The sequence below is a fragment of the Bombyx mori genome, chromosome 2 (assembly GCF_030269925.1).
Source record: "Bombyx mori chromosome 2, ASM3026992v2".
Classification (NCBI taxonomy): Eukaryota; Metazoa; Arthropoda; class Insecta; order Lepidoptera; family Bombycidae; genus Bombyx; species Bombyx mori.
The window spans coordinates 4,008,493-4,025,463 of NC_085108.1; the positions used below are offsets into that span (position 1 = coordinate 4,008,493).

A 16,971-nucleotide genomic window follows, 5' to 3' on the forward strand; every position below is an offset into this window, starting at 1 on the left:
GTGAGCTCACGGGACTCAAGCCTGACGACGTTGCTAACACGAACCCTAGCAAGAGCCGTGCTTCGCTGAATCTACCGCCGGATCGGAAACGCGACCTACTGAGAAGATCCTTATATAAATTCATGTTATCCATTATTTATATGTATAGATTTGTATATTTGTAAATTTCGTTAGCGCGATTCAGACATCGTCGAATATCTTCTATCCCACAACAACCATAGCTGTACTCGTCGTCAGGTTTGAGCCCCGTGAGCTCATCTACTAGTTAAGGTTACGCTGATATAGCCTCTCAAGGCTATCAGCTTAGGTAGGAAAAAAAAAGCTGTACTGACTTATCTATGATAGAGGACACGTTTTTCTGAATTGTAATCACAAGGCAAAAGATTTCGTTGTCAAAAAAAATAAATCCGCCCATTTTGTGGTTTTATCTATAAATGAAAATTTGGTTTCCGTGAAAACAAATATACTCATGTAACGATTGTTTACTAGCGCCTGCAGCAGATCTACCTGAAGACGGTCCGCCGCCAGAGAAGAGGAGATCTCTCCAGTACGTCGGCGGCAACGGCGCGGTCCACGACGACGACCAGAGCATCGACAGTACGTTGACAGTGTTATTGACTAGCTTCGATGCGCCAATGGCTTTATTGACGGCTATGACCGCTTACTATCGAGTGCGATCTTAATCTCTAAACGCAGTAATAGAAACGCGCAATCACTGGTGGTAGGACCTCTTGTGAGTCCGCACGGGTAGGTACCACCGCCCTGCCTATTTCTGCCTTGAAGCAGTAATGCGTTTTGGTTTGAAGGGTGGGGCAGCCGCTGTAACTATACTTGAGACCTGAGAACTCATATCTCAAGGTGTGTGGCGGCATTTACGTTGTAGATGTCTATGGGTTCTAGTAACCAGTTAACACCAAGTGGACTGTGAGCTCATACACCCATCAAACGAATAAAAATAAAAAATAAAAAAAGAATTCAATACAAACGCGCAATGGAATTCAAAAGTGAGGTAATGCTTTGAGGTCTGGATAATCTGGATCCTATTGCCGAGTGCGAGGAGGAGCCAACGCTTCCACATTGCACCCAGGTACCATCGTCCCGCCTATTTCTGCCGCGAAGCAGTCGTTTCGGTTAGATGTTTTTTTTTTTATTGCCCTTGTGATGTGTGCGGTAGAATCTACTCAAAACAGATTTCTCAAAATTACACTTAAGTTGTTAGTGTTCACTTAGCACCAGATGGGCCGTGGGCTCATTCAACCAATTAACCTATAAAAATAAAAAGCTATCACCATTCTTATAAGACGAGCCCGTGCTACATAATAAAAACACGACCTCATGTTTCAAGGTAAGTGGCGGCATTCGCGTTATCACGTCTATGGGCCAGTGACCACTTAAAACAAAGAGGGCCGTGAGTTCGTCTACTCATAACACATTTAAAATTAATTACTTCATGTACTATGAGTCCTCATATCTATTTCTGCCGTGAAGCAGTAATGCGTTTCGGTTTGAACGGTGGGGCAGCCGTTGTAACTATACTGAGACCTTAGAACTTATATCTCGATGTGGGTGACGCATTTACGTTGCAGATGTCTATGGGCTCCAGTAACCACTTAACACCAGGTGGGCTGTGATCTCGTACACCTATCAAACCAATAAAAAAATTAAAATTCTATCCGCAGGCGAAGACAGAGACACTGAAAACGTTCCGGCGCCTCCCCGAGCCAAGAAAGAGAAGAATTCGGCCAAGAAACTCTTAAAGGAACTACAGTTTTGCAAGTATGTGCCTCTGTATGTTGAGTGGACTCACTCTACTCTACTCGGGATTATCGTACAAGTCGGACGTCGGCAGGGGCACGTTTGAGGTCGCGCGAGGCGTTCACGAAACGCTCGGTCATCGACGAGTAAACTAACCCACAGACACAGCCCACTGAGTTTCTCGCCGGATCTTCTCAGTGGGTCGCGTTTCCGATCCGGTGGTAGATTCTGCGAAGCGCGGCTCTTGCTAGGGTTCGTGTTAGCAACGTCATCAGGCTTGAGCCCCGTGAGCTCACCTACTAGTTAAGGCGACGCTGATATAGTCTCAAGGCTATAAGCTTAAGTAGGAAAAAAAAGACACTTCGTTTAGTCAAGTATATAACTGCCGGTGACCTCAAGAGGTTATGATATCTTTACCAATCAAGTAAGCGAGCTCACGGGGCTTAGGTTGGAGAGTTTTCTAACACCAGAAAGGGTAGTGCTTCGCTGAATCTACCACCGGATCGGAATCGTGACCCACTGAGGAGATCACGCTAAAAACTCAATGGGTTCAGTTGTACGAAGAACCATGACCGATGCTTGGAGTGCTTAAAAGCACTGAGAGTGCATTGGGAGCATCCGAAATGACGTGTTCATTGGCTAAATCACGAACATACTGTTTAATGGAAGGGTCGTGTTCACGTTAAAATAATGACGTCACTGTACAAACGATAGGTTAAAGTATAAAGAATGCGTGATTCCCAGGAACCTGCTCTGCGAGATGGAGTGCCACGAGCACGCGTGGCCGTTCCTGCTGCCGGTCAACAACAAGCAGTTCCCGCAGTACAAGAAGGTCATCAAGTGCCCCATGGACCTGTCCACCATCAAGAAGAAGTTGCAGGACAGCTCGTACGTATCGCGCGGAGGTCACCAGCGGACGTGCAACTATACATAGACTAATAGGGCCAGGGCCGGATTTAACATTAAGTAGTGGTCCCGCAGTAGTCTAAATTCGACTATAATTAATTGTTTTTTTTTGTTTTTTATTGCTTAGATGGGTAAACGAGCTCACAGCCCACCTGGTGTTAAGTGGTTACCGGAGTCCATAGACATCCATAACGTAAATGCGCCACCCATCTTGAGATATAAGTTCCAAGATCTCAGTATAGTTACAACGGCTGCCCCACCCTTCAAACCCGAAACGCATTACTGCTTCACGGCAGAAATAGGCAGGGTGATGGTACCTACCCGTGCGGACTCACAAGAGGTCCTACCACCAGTAAATATAACTATACATAGACTAATAGGGCGTAATTATTTCAAGACAGGACCAGACTTCAGTCCTAATGCAGATCTGTATTAACGTCAAATCGCACCTTTAAAATTATAGAGACTCATTTTGAAATATTTGGATTTCGTCTTTAATTCAAACCATGGACCTAGAACGACCCTTTTTAGCGACTTTTAGTAATCAAACTAGCTGACCCGGCAGACTTCGTAGTGCCTCAATCGATAAATAAAAGACCTAAACTTTTGCATAAAATAAACTTAAAACAAACAAAAGGAATCCGTCCGACGGGGGACACATCAAAGGAAAAACAAAATTATTATTTTTATTTAATTCCGAGAATTTTCATATTTATCTGCCTTTTAAACCTTCTCTGGACTTCCACAAATAATTCAAGACCAAAATTAGCCGAATCGGTCCAGCCGTTCTCGAGTTTTAGCGAGACTAACGAACAGCAATTCATTTATATATATATAGATTAAGCTCCAGCAGGGGCCAAGCCGCTGCTGAAGCTTAATACTCTCCGTGAGCCTCTTTTGAAGGATGTCTCATACAACACATGTTTGTCGATACCAGGTACAAGTGCAAGGAGGAGTTCGCCTCTGACGTCCGCCTCATCTTCAGCAACTGCGAGGTATTCAACGAGGACTACAGCCCGGTGGGGCGCGCCGGACACAACATGAGACAGTTCTTCGAGGAGAAGTGGACCCAAAGCTAAAACCTCACCGGAGAACGCTGACCTCAAACGCGGACGCGTTGTCGACTGGCGCAGGCGTGCTTAGTCGCGCAGACGGGTGCACTAACTCGCCGCCCACCCGCTGTTAAGTGGCCACCGATATCAGATCAGACTTACTGGTGGTAGGACCTCATGTGAGTCCGCGCGGGTAGGTACCACCGCCCCGCCTGCCGTGAAGCAGTAATCCGTTTCGGTTTGAAGGGCGGTGCAGCCGTTGTAACTATACTGAAACCTTAGAAATTATATCTTAAGGTGGGTGGCGCATTTACGTTGTAGATGTCTATGGGCTCCATTAACCATTTAACACCAGGTGGGCTGTGAGTGAGAAATATGAGTTCTTCAAGAGCTACTACTATACGGTTGCTTCGTGGCAAATATGGGCGGGATGACGGTACCGACCTGTGCGACCCTTGAAACCAGTGCTTTTTAAAGGGAGAGTTAACTAGGAAAGTTTTATTGGTATTTTGAAAGCCGCAGCCACAGTAGACGGGTGAACATCGAAGATGTCCTAAAATAATTGTATTTCTGTCGCTTTCACTCGCTTTTGTAATACGATTAGCGAGAAAGAGACAGTTCTTGTCTGTAGATACGAAATTACATTAACGCATTAGAAGCGTTATTTAGTATTCCTACGTCCTAATGTGTATATCGATGTGAAAACGAAAATAAATATATTCAATTGTCGACAAATTACAATTATACCGAAACAATATTAATAAAATCTTATATTGTTTTGTAAAAAAAATAAAAAACAAAAATAAAAAAATATCTATGTGTACAATTAGTTGAAAAGTCACGACATGACATAGTGATGGGAACGTTCATTTTCATTGAGACGGTTTAATAGTAAATCTCATTTTATAATTATTCAAGAATAAAATCCATATTGTTTCTCTTAATAATACATTATACACACTTAACAATGACAATAAAATTAAGATCTCTTATTTGTTTCGCTCAGTCCATTCCGCATCAGATTATATCCGCCGTGACGGTATATAGACATTCCATAGCACATGTTTTTTCATTTAAAAAAAAAAAAACCATAGATTAAACATGTGAAACCTCCGTTTTTTTTTTCTAAAATTGAAAGTCAATAGATTTCGCATAGAATAGTCCTGAATTTGCATAATTTGGTTCACAGATGACAATGAGAATCTCATGTATAATATTTTTCATGGTACATGTTTCGAACGCACATAGACGAATACGGCGCTTGTAACTAACCGACTGTAAATATTAAATAAATAATATGTAAGTCTTAAAAAAAAGTATTAGACCGAGATCTATTTTATAAGTATATAGGAAACTGATTAATAGAATTATCCTTTGACATTTCGAATATTAATATTATTTTATTATTATTATAAAAAAAAATTAAATAATAATTTCGCTTAGAGCAACGAAACAGTATTTTTGTTGGGGCGATCGATCGACGCACGAAAATTACTTAAATAAATAAATCGAGTTTTTTTTTTTTTTATTATTTTTGTTGGCCAGTTTATTCCCGTAGAGTCGATTTTGTAAAAATTTAAAAAAACCTGTATAAATAAAAATTATTGTGTAATTGGATTTTTTTTTTGTGTATTAGCAATTATAATGTTAGTAACTAGTAAGAGTTTAAGTGTAGTTTAGGGCCTAATCGGGACGGAGGTGTGTTTACAAGGGCCTTAGTTTCTCAAAGAATACTTTGGCGCGGTAGGTTCGCTGAACTGCCTGCTCTATAGTGTAACCCTTCGGGGTGGTAAATGTGTTTCTTAAAACTAAAAAATCAATGAAACCGGATATTTGGGTTTTGGGATTACGAATGAAATGTAACAAATTCACTCTTCGAAGCTAACTTATAATAGTAATTGGATTCTCAAACTGTCACTTACTATAATTAATTCTTTTAATGAAATTTATTTTATAATATAATTTTCGTTTATTATTTTTTCAATGGCTTATGTATGTTTCTTCATTTATTAATTTCACTAAATAATTGTGTCTCTCTTTCCGTTTTAATGCAAACACATTCCACGTAATTATTATTTTTTTTATATCTGGAACATGATTTTTCGAAAGCTTATTTGGTGACTTTAATGATTGATGAGAAACACAGCAATATTATGAACAATTTTAAGCTTAGTCCATTTATTTATATTCCATTACCAATTATTTATTGCATTCTTAATTAATTTTGTTATTGGCAAATAAAGAATAGGGTACTTATAATTCGCAATTTTTTCCTCATAATTTATTTATTTTCAATTGATTAGTTGTTCTATAAATAACTCAAGTGTTTGAATGCAGATTGTACGAATAGGATTTGATTTTTTATTTCAAATGTATTTCGTTTATAATTTAAAAACTTTAAAATGATTCTATTTTTTTAACTTCCGCTTCCAATGCTGCCAAGAAACTTAACGATTTCCTTAAATCATAATTATTATTATTTTTTGTATTTTTTATTTTCTTAGTCAATTCATCGTGAACAGTGAGTTTGCGAGACGCGAGTGTAACGTTAATGTGTGCGATTCATTTTTAATTATAAATAAAAATATATAAACTATATATATGAATAAAATACATAATTTTTGAAACACTCTCCACTGGTTTCATTATTTTTCCGTTTTCCTATCGTTAAGAACTACATAAGAGACGTATGGCCCCGATTTATAAAGGCAAACATGTATTAATCCGAGCAACCTATTTAATTATACGTAATTTTGTGAAAATGTTGTTTTATTCTTATTGCTAAGGACCTGACCACGTTCAAATAAAACATCAAACTTAACTTATAAGCTATAAATATTTATTTCAAGTTAATTTTATAAAATCATACAGGACTTAAAGGAACCATTGCCAAAATCGAACTTGCGATAAAATCTAATAAAAACATAACAGATTAGATGGCTATGTAGTTATAATATCAAGTTCATATCTCTATAAAGGTACCAGACTTTGTGGATTCAACACGTCATACAACACTTGACACAACTATGGGGCGTTGACCTCGAGTCAGCTGACAACACAATTATTACATAGATTTATAACATTCGTCACGTTTTAACAGCTTAATATAATAACATATTATGTTCTATATATATCGGAGAATGATAACAAAAACAATAACATTATTGAGATACATTATAATGTATTAACATGTGCAATGCATGTAAAGATCTTGAGAAGAAGTTTATCGTTTTTTTTTTGAGTTTGTTGAATCTGATTTAGTTTTTCATTTTAGCTTAAATAATTTAAGTTAATTAGAATGATGCATCTCTACAGTACACTAGTATCTATTTGAGATATTTTATTAGTTCAGAAGCGCCGCCTGTACCGTCTGGTAACGGTTCCATTACACCGGTTTGTATTTAAGCTCACGCCGTAGCTTCGGCTTCAGCGCGCATTTTTTTCATCTTGTTACGACGTTGACTTCGCTTCTGCTCCAGCGGGACGCTACCGATAAGCTTTCCAGCTTTCTGTAAGGCCAACAGTTTCGCTGATTTACCCTAAAAAAAAAAGAAGGTATTTTATAGGGCCACAAAAATATATGTGTGTGAAAATAGAGCTGGCACGGTTTATAAATTTGCGTGACTACTGTCAGAGCGTATACTGAAACCGCATGTCTAGGGAACACCGCTCTGTATATTTTTACTGCGAAGTTTTCATTTTGTTTGAAAAGAGGTACGGTTACAATGTTACAATTGGTATTTACACTAATGTCTATATTGCGGTTAAACTCAACTAAACTAAATGGTGTTTAAATAAATGATTATCATTCCTGTATTATTGTAAATTAATGAATACACATACAATTGTAACTCACCTTGGCTTCGGTTAATGTTATTTTACTGTTCTTCTGCACGGAATACTGTACGTTGATTCTCCTGTTGTCCAACATTGTGTGATTCTTTGACAGTGCCAGCTAAAGAGATGTTTAATAAATTAGTAAAAGTTATGGTTGAAACATTTCCCATGGCGACTAATTCAGACATGAGCTGGCTGAGTTTGTCGCGTTATGTTTCGCTTAATAACAATAAAACTTATTAATATGATGACAACATTCTTAAGCTCAAAGATTTTGTAATTCTAAACTGAGTTTAGTTGACACATAAGACCGTAGGGCATTGAACTATCAGTGTCGGTGTCATAAAATCAGTAATTACGCAATAATGTAACCATCTACTGGTATAGAAAAATTAAAATAATAAAATTTACCTCATAACTTGTTTCATTATCTAGTTCGATATAGGCAATTGCAGCTTTCTTGCCTTCTGGAGTTTCAGGCAATCTGATGTCCTTAATGTTGTCACTTATGTCTAAGAAATGATGTGTAAGCTGAAAAGAAATAATAAATAAAGCTTTGGAATAAACAGACCTTCTCAGATTGCCTAGTAATGTACCAGGTCTTTCAGATGACATTTAAGAATTGATTTGCAATAGATAAGATAAATGATGGGTATTAAGCGAAATATCCCTTCAACCAAATAGCCTTTCACCCCTCGATATTATTGTAAACATGTAGATGAATACTGTTTAAAGTTAATCTATATATATATAAAAATGAATTGCTGTTCGTTAGTCTCGCTAAAACTCGAGAACGGCTGGACCGATTTGGCTAATTTTGATCTTGAATTAGTTGTGAAACCCCAGAGAAGGTTTAAAAGGTAGATAAATATGAAAATGCTCGGAATTAAAAAAAAATACAATTTTTGATGTGTCCTCCGTCGGACGGACTCCTTTTGTTTGTTTTAAGTTTATTTTATACAAAAGCTTAGGTCTTTTATTTATCGATTGAGGAGTACGAAATCTGCCGGGTCAGCTAGTATTTTAATAAATAAATAATAGTTTAAAAAAACTAACAAAATACGCTTCTATAGAAAATTCAACTAAAACATAGAAATAAATTTTAATAACTTTGAATTATTTTTAAGTTGTGTTTAAGTGTGTATATGAATATGTATGTGAATATGTGAGTGTATGATAGAGATTGTACATAGATATATGTGTAAATTTTATGTTATTATCATGATATAAAATTGTGTATGTTGTTTATGTGATTATATATATTATATTTATATATATATACCGTGTATGTGTTTGTATATTGTATAATGCAGTTTGGTTGTTTCACATTAAGTTATGCACCTACCACAGGATTCTCTACACCACCCTTGGTTGACTGGTAGAGAATGCCTCAGGCATTAAGTCCGCCATTGTACTTATGTGCATTAAAAATATCTATTTATTTGGATTTTCTATAAAAACGTATTTTGTTAGTTTTTTTAAGCTATTATTTACATATTTTTATTTTTTTAGTTGAATTAAATTTTTTTTTGTTTTTTTTTTTAAAAATTGAATTGTCATTGGTCTTTATTAAGTATGCCAAATTTCGAGTTAATCCGACGTTTGAAAGGGGGTCACAAAATCATGTTCAAAGATTCCGTTACATACATAGGTCTGAAGCTAATAAAAGCGTATTAAAAATACATACTCTCTCCTTTTGAATTCCCACTGGTAGATTTCCTACAAACACCACATATCTCTTTGGCCCCTTAACCTTCTCTTGCTCTTTGGAAACCTTTTGCTTTTTCTCTTTACTTAAATTTTCTACGACAGGAGTTTTGTGTCCCAGCTTCTTAAGTGTCTCTTTCAGCATATTATATAGAATCCGAATTCTGCGTAATTGTGAATCATTCATGATAGTTCCTTTGATCATGGCTTGAATTCTCGCATGGATTAGGTCTGGTTTTTGTTCGTCTGGTATGTCTTTGAACTGTTTAAACAAGGCTTGCCTTATGCGACCTAAAAAAAAAATTTTTGTTTTTGTTTACTAGCTATTTAGTTGTATTGTGTACTTTTCTGTTACAATTTCATTTACTAAACTTCCAAATCACTCATAAGTTTTATTTTTTTATAACTTAAGTACGGTTTTCGGAAAACAACCAAAGTAATATTTTTGCAACTGCTATTAAAAAAATTAAGCTCCAAATGGAGTTTTCCTTCTGCTATACTAATTTGAGTTAGTAAAAGTAGTCTTTAAAAGAATAACTCACCTTTCTGACCGTTAGTGATTTTAACATTCATGAAAGATTCCACAAACTTTTGATCTTTCAATATGGGATATCTTTCGGACATATCTATTTTGTCTGCCTCATGCTTAACCTTCAACAAGGCGGCCGTTTTTATATCTTTATTGTTCAGTTTGACTTTACCATCCTTTTTCGGTGGTTCTTCATCACTAGACGCTGAAGATGCATTTGATGACTGTGCTTTACCGTTTTGATTTATAATCGTTTGAGGTTTTTCACTGGAGTCTTCATCTTCACTGGATTCTTCAGTATTTTTGCCATTTGCAATGTTTTGTTTATTTTTCTTACTTTTAAGTGCTTGTTGAGGTGTTTTTTCTCCTTGGTTATTTGAAGATTCATTACCATTTGAAATTTCAACCTTGGTCGCCGCATTCTTCTTCTTGCGTTTATTTTTCTTCTTCTTCTGCACTGCGTCAGGTAAGTTGGCACTCTTCTTGTCATTTGCAGGTGGGGCTTCATCGTCACTAGACACATCTGCTTCGTTTTCAGTTTTATGCACGACAGGCAGTGTATTATTTATTTTAAGTACATTTTTCTTAGGTTTCTGAGTCTGAGTCTGTTTTTGAGGTATACTTTTGTCAGGTACGTCTTCATCATCACTCGAGTCATTCATACCATTTTCATTAAGCAAGGTTGCTTGTGCGGGTATCTTTTTACGCTTGTTTCTCCTTTTTTTTTTAGCCGCATTCGAATCAGTCTCTTTTTTAATGTCGTTTTCAATTTTAATTCCACCTGCATCAATAACGTTTTTTTCTGCTAGCGGAGTTGGTTTTGATTTCTGTTGTTGTTTGTTCTTCCCAGAATTGTCAAATTTTTTTATGTTTGTGTCATTTTTAGTGTTATTTTTGTCTGTGGAAGTTGCCAGATTAGACTGGGCTAAAATAGGTGCCAAATTAACAGTATTTTGATTTTTTTGTTTATTTTTATTCTTATTAACGTTTTTGTTAATATTTTTAGGATCTAAGATGCTATTTTTATTATCAGAGTTAACCAAAGAGTTTTGTTTCACATTTTTAGGTTCCGATGTTACTAAGTTTGTATTTGCTTTACGTTTTTTACCTTTAGCAGGCACTTGTTTCTGCATTCTGTAATTCAAAATCAAACAGGTAATTAATAACAAGAAAATGATTTTTTTTATGCTGTTGATGCATAGGTGAACTTACAATCCACCTGATTTTAGGCAGTCTGACTATCCATAAACATCCTTATATCTTATGAAGTTGTGTGCAAACGAACATGGTTCCATTTTAGTAATAAATAAAAGTGATTTTAGTATATACTACCTCAGTTAAGTGACCACAATGATCCTTAGACTTTGCAAATACCAACCTACAACTTCAAATATAGGTTGTCTTAATCATATTGCATAATGGCTGTTCCAATCTTTAAAACTGAATGCTTTAAGAAAGAAACTTGTAGCTGTAATACCCAGCCAAAAATTAGAGCACAGAAGGGAATTAATATTCTCCCCGAAAAATTCTGACTACAGACTTATGAAAAGTATTTTATTTTCAGTTCAGTAGACAGCAGCTTGGCTGTGTTTCTGGAATTGCCGAGGTCCGTGAGCTATGGTGACAATTTACTATCAGATGGGAAGTTTAAGTGTCGGCCTTTAATGGAAATAAAAAAACACTTGTCACAGTCTGTTAGCTGCACATGTGCAACTTTTCATTCAATTTTTATCTATGGGTTGTTTTTTAAATATTACAACGGAAACAGTGGAAAAGGTACAAAAGTTACAACAAACATTAATTTAGGGGATCAAAGATATTGTTTAATCAGTGCTAATACCTAAGTCTTAGCACGCTTATGAAGCAGTGACAGTATGACATAATATTTTAGGTTATATTTTACAAATATGAAGTTTTTACAGTAAAAATTACCTATGTAGCAAAACTATTCGTTATTGTCACACTGAACAGTAAAACTATATAATTTGTAATATATTTTGGAGATTTTTCCTTTGAAATTGTACTAGTAGAACACGTTGAATTACTTTTATGCACATTTTTTCTAAAAATTGAATTATGTTACCACAGAAATAGTACATGGATAAGTACTTACTTGGATATAAATTAATAATAATGATAATTTACTGTGCCGAAAAAGCTTCGCTTCGAATCAAATAATTTAGGATTAGTTTATTTTAAGTAGGTACCGCATGGAACACGCGTTTAGTGACTTATGCACGTTTTGTTTTGATAGACGTCAAAACGCAGAGACTGTCATAAGTAACAGAACTAAAGAACCTATGATCATAGTTGACGAAATCCATTAAATTTTTAAATCTATAGGTAAATTACTTCGTACAATTATCTTCTTGTTATTAAAATTGGGACATAATAACATTTTCGTATATTTCATACATTATATAAGGCGAAGGCGAAGTCGGAGCACGTCGTTAAAGTTGGCAAGCGACTAAAGAGCTATCCCTCCGGGAGCTGTGGTTTTTGATCGCTCAACAAAGCTGCAGAAGGCAATTGTGAAATTTCGAGCGATGTCCAATTTCGGAATCACTTAGAAGTTTTTTTTTTCCTACCTAAGCTGATAGCCATGAGAGGCTATATCATCGGAACCTTAACTAGTAGGTGAGCTCACGGGGCTCAAACCTGACGACGTTGCTAACACGAACCCTAGCAAGAGCCGTGCTTCACAGAATCTACCACCGGATCGGAAACACTACCCACTGAGTAGATCCGGCGAGAAACTCAGTGGGCTGTGTCTGAGGGTTAATTTACTCGTCGAGCCCTTAAGTATCTACTTACTGATGGACTCTAAGTCCAGGTTGTCATGGAGGTTCTAAATATCAGTTTTATAGTATAACTAGCTGTACCCACCTGCTTCGCTGGACATTTAAAATTAACATTATTGTTTATTGTCATTATTAGGTACCGTTTCTTTATAAAAAATATTTAACTTCCCCTTCCCGTCTTAAATTAATTTTTTCTTTAATTAATAAAACAACAATTTTTTTTGCTTTTAATTAAAAAATTCTAGATACAATGTCACATCTGTCTGATGAAGATTGTCCTTCGTATAGTTCTCGAGTTATTTCTTCCTGTATAGTTTGAATTCGGTGTCATAGTGGACCGCCAGTAAACCTATAAGGGAGAATTATTATTAAACTAGCTAAATTATCAACATTTTGATCTACATTTAATGCATCTTGCAGATGAATATAGCTTTCAGCTCAGAGTTGTTTTGGATTGAATCTTATGCCAATCCTTACCTTATGCTAATGGAAATTGTTCACTTTAAGTTTTAGAGTACATATCAACCCAGAATTTATTAGATATCTGGCGATAACAACATGAGCTATTAAATTCATTTTGTGTCACCATAAGCCTGTAACAATAAAATTGCAAAGCTGATTTTTTTTATTTCATGTCGTCTGTTGTCCAGGCTCTAACATGCTGAAGTTATACCTATCTTCTCCACTGCAAAAGATCAATAGATATTGAAGGGTATCATAGGCTCTGTGAGTTTCAATGATTCGTTTCAAACTGCCTGCACGTGGATATAGAATAATGTCTCTTAATTTTAGCGAGCAATGCTGCTATCAAATGGTAAACTTGTCCCTGAATTTTAAAAGTTGGTATAAAGTTATAATATTTGCACCAAATGATGTCATTTGGAAAGCATTGTTGTAAGGTCTGATAGATTTTAAAAATGCATTTGATTTTACATTTCTTCCATCGAGTAGCGATTTAAAATTTTTAATGGCTCTTGGAGTTGGTCGCAAAGGTTCTAGTTTTATTTCGCCAGCTGAACAGCATAAGCCTTCACATTCATCAATCCACTATAATACCTTACAATTACAACCTTACCTTACAACTTAATTTTTATTCTTGTTTTTAATCAACTGAGGGGTCATACATTAATTATTTTTACTTTCAACTTTTACTTTACAAAGAATTTTTGAATTCATTCGTCGTAAAGCTTGTTTCCTTTTTTGTTCTTTTTGTAATCTATTTTCCGTTTCATCTTGACTTTCACATGCACGCTTGGCTTTCATATACTTTGATTTAGACGTCACCAAATTTAATTTGGACTTTCCTTTTTTAGGCATTTATGACTAAAACAAATAATTGGAAATAATTAAATATACCGTAATGTAAATAAATGTAGCGTAAAACGGAGTTAATAAGAACAATCTGGACATCCAAACCAATTTAAACAATCAAAATTATATGTTTCTGACAGTAAAATCGCTTTATAGCGGGAGTCTGATGCTATTCTACCACCTTAACACTGTTAGAGTTAGAACTTTAAATTATCGCCTCCTTAGGTGAAAAGGCCAAAATAGTGGCCAATTTCTATTTGCCACTATTCACTCTGCTCGTCGTTTCTATTTACCCCTCAGTCGTCTCTATTTACCTCTAAAACAAATAATTATTCCAAGTGTTAAGTTTGTATTTAATTTACCATTAAAATTGAGTTAATTAAAAAACTGACCTTTGCGATTTGTACAGAATAAAATTGACTACAAAATTAACTGGGTTTACTGTCAATAACACGATGTATTTATAATATATTATATAAATAGGAGCACAAAACGCATACAAAAAACAGTTGCAGTTCAATTCAAACTTTTCTTCTAATTTTTTTTTTAATTTGTTAACGGCCAACGGTTACAAGACCTTATAGCCTATCTTAAATTAATTTTCACGCACGGAGTACGTAATTTACAAGTGGTTACATTAACAAAACAGCATCAAATTGGAGTATTTTCAATTGATGCTTAATTTTGCATTATTCGTTTGTTTTTAAACATTTCCTATTGTGTTAACAATATATATATAAATTGGTTTGATAAAATTACTTCTAAGTACATCCTTACGCCTGTTTGTAAGGGCGAATCACCCTAACAAGTATCGTCCATAAACACTAAAAAAAAAATTTTTGAAGTGAAAACTTCTTTAGAATCGTTGTGATTTCAAACCGGATGCAACGGAAAAAACGACAGGTAAGAGACACAAATACAAAAATGTGTAGGATGAAGCCAGCAAAGAGTGAGACAGAAATATACATACTATTTAATACAGCGCCATCTGTGAGATTTTTTAATACTAACGTGTGTATGAAAGCTCTTGTAGTGAATTTTAATTTAGGATTATACGTGAAATTAAAATATCAACTCACAGAGGGCGCTACCTTACAATTATTTACTAATGACAAAATTTTACATATACTTAAGACGTTTAGGATAATTGTATTTTAATTTTGGAAGGTTTCACTTCTACCACGTGTGAATTGCACACATTTTGTTTTTTTTCTTCTAAATGATTCAAATGTTGTCAGACTAAAGAAGAAGTGTTGACAATGTAAAAAAAAATTCTAAAAAGTACGAATACTGTTGCAGTTTTTACAAATCAGGGTTTTAGATTTTCTCCCAAGAATATTTCCATTCACGTCGTGAATTCTATTCACCCCATTTTACGGCACACGTTTTTAATATATTTTTAAATTAGTCAATTGACATTTGGTAAAAATTTGTTTAGGTTAGAAAAAAACAAACAAAGTTTTAATGCTACAGAAAAATATTAAATTAATAGTTCAATTTATTAAAATTAATAATAATAGTAGTTAATGTACATGATAATAATAATAATGAATAATAAGTTGATAAAAGCTGAAATTTTAAATTTAGCGTTTTTGATCATTAACGCCCCCACAACGATTCTCATCATTTACGCCCCCGCAGCTCGTGTAGGGAGTCTAAAACTCATATAGGTAAATATTAGCCTATCCATTAAGTACATGTATTTTCTACATGGATAACAAATTTCAAATCAATCGGATGCATGGTTCAGTAGTTATAACGGAACATGCGTCAAACCACTCTAGATTTTTATATTAGTATAGATGACTGCCCCGCTCTTCAAGCCGGAAGGCATTACTGTTTCGCGGCAGAAATATGTAAATAGCCGTGCAGACTTACAACAGGTCATATCTCTTAGTGCGGGTCGGCGAACCCAGAACGCCGATATAGTACCTACGTAGAGTATGCTGCTGTCCACTCTCCGGTGAATCGCTTAGTCGGCTCACGGCCACTACGGGTGGTGGTATAACTCTAGGTAAAAAAAAATCCTACCTATGCCGATAGGCTTGAGAGGCTATTTCAGCTTCACCCTAACGTGTAAAAACCTGACGACGTTGCTAACACAAACCCTAGCAAGAGTCGTGTTTCGCAGAATCTACCACCGGATCGGAAACGCGACCCACTGAGAAGATCCGGCGAGAAACTCAGTGGGCTGTGTCTATGGGTTAGTTCACTCGTCGAGTCCTTCGTCGCAAGCGACGGGTTCGACGAGGGCGGTGACCGGTATAATTCTAGGACATCAAAAAAGACGACACAGAACAGGTTGACGTGAAATTAGAAAGCCTATACGACCTTCACACAGATAACTCAACGTGACTCACCGCTTGGCACACTAAAGAGAACATTTTCATTTTTATCCTATATATGTAAATCCTTAGATAACGGGTAAGTATCATCATTGGAATCTTCTAACTCGCATTACGAAGCGGTGTTTGGTATTTAATCAAATTAATAGTGAAGTTTGGTATAAGTATATTATATAGCTTTTGGTTTTTGCATACGCGTCTAGTTATGAAGTTGTTTAAATAAAATACGTGAGGCTTATCTAAAATTGTTTATACGTGAAGCAAAAATTTTGTATCCCTTATTACGAAAATTGCGCAGACGGAGGAGTATGAAAGGGGAATGCCCACTCTCCATAGTGTGCTGGGCCCAAGATGGACGTCAAATATTACTATAAAAATGGACCGCTTCAAATTCTCTCTCTTAAATTTATTAGATATTTAAAAAATATATTGGAATTGACGCCACTATTATAAAAATTAAATAAATTATAAAAAATAGTTTTGCGGTTAATTTTCGATATAAAAATAAGTGTCGGATTGTGAGATACTTAAAGAACTTTTCTTTTCTTAATGTTTAATTTATTAATGATGATAAGAGAGATGTTCCTAAGGTATTTTTATTCAATGTATGCTTTTGAATCTCGGTCAGGTTAAAACCACAATTCACACAATGTTTTTCAGTCGTAGTATGAAACGTTATTGATCGGTATCCATAATCGAATGTAGCTGTGATCCTTAACACGATTCAC

At 35.5% G+C, this 16,971-nt stretch overlaps 2 protein-coding genes and 1 long non-coding RNA gene across 15 annotated transcripts in view; 1 reads left to right on the forward strand and 2 right to left on the reverse strand.

The window, feature by feature from the left end:
- LOC101745407 (bromodomain adjacent to zinc finger domain protein 2B) overlaps positions 1-6,345 on the forward strand; it is a 120,711-nt gene extending 114,366 nt beyond the window's left edge. For all 13 annotated transcript variants that reach the window (XM_062672575.1, XM_021352649.3, XM_021352651.3 and 10 more), the window contains 4 exons: positions 490-597; positions 1,680-1,776; positions 2,500-2,643; positions 3,599-6,345. In XM_062672575.1, coding sequence (XP_062528559.1) covers positions 490-597; positions 1,680-1,776; positions 2,500-2,643; positions 3,599-3,740 — 491 coding nt within the window. In that variant the 3' untranslated portion in view covers positions 3,741-6,345. The remainder of the gene's footprint in view (positions 1-489; positions 598-1,679; positions 1,777-2,499; positions 2,644-3,598) is intronic.
- Positions 6,346-6,530: 185 nt separating this feature from the next.
- Positions 6,531-12,146, reverse strand: LOC101746268 (nucleolin). Its single transcript, XM_004933222.5, has 6 exons — positions 11,900-12,146; positions 9,800-10,920; positions 9,238-9,548; positions 7,962-8,081; positions 7,570-7,668; positions 6,531-7,252 (listed from the first exon to the last, which is right to left on the reverse strand). The coding sequence occupies exons 2-6, from the start codon at positions 10,917-10,919 to the stop codon at positions 7,121-7,123; spliced, it is 1,782 nt and encodes a 593-aa protein (XP_004933279.1). The 5' UTR covers position 10,920; positions 11,900-12,146; the 3' UTR covers positions 6,531-7,120.
- A 735-nt stretch (positions 12,147-12,881) lies between these two features.
- On the reverse strand, positions 12,882-15,480 carry LOC101746498 (uncharacterized). The gene is made up of 6 exons (XR_001140161.4): positions 15,095-15,480; positions 14,291-14,722; positions 14,004-14,214; positions 13,663-13,910; positions 13,065-13,180; positions 12,882-12,936 (listed from the first exon to the last, which is right to left on the reverse strand). It is a non-coding gene; the product is annotated as an uncharacterized LOC101746498 (long non-coding RNA).
- Between the last annotated feature and the right edge of the window lie 1,491 nt (positions 15,481-16,971).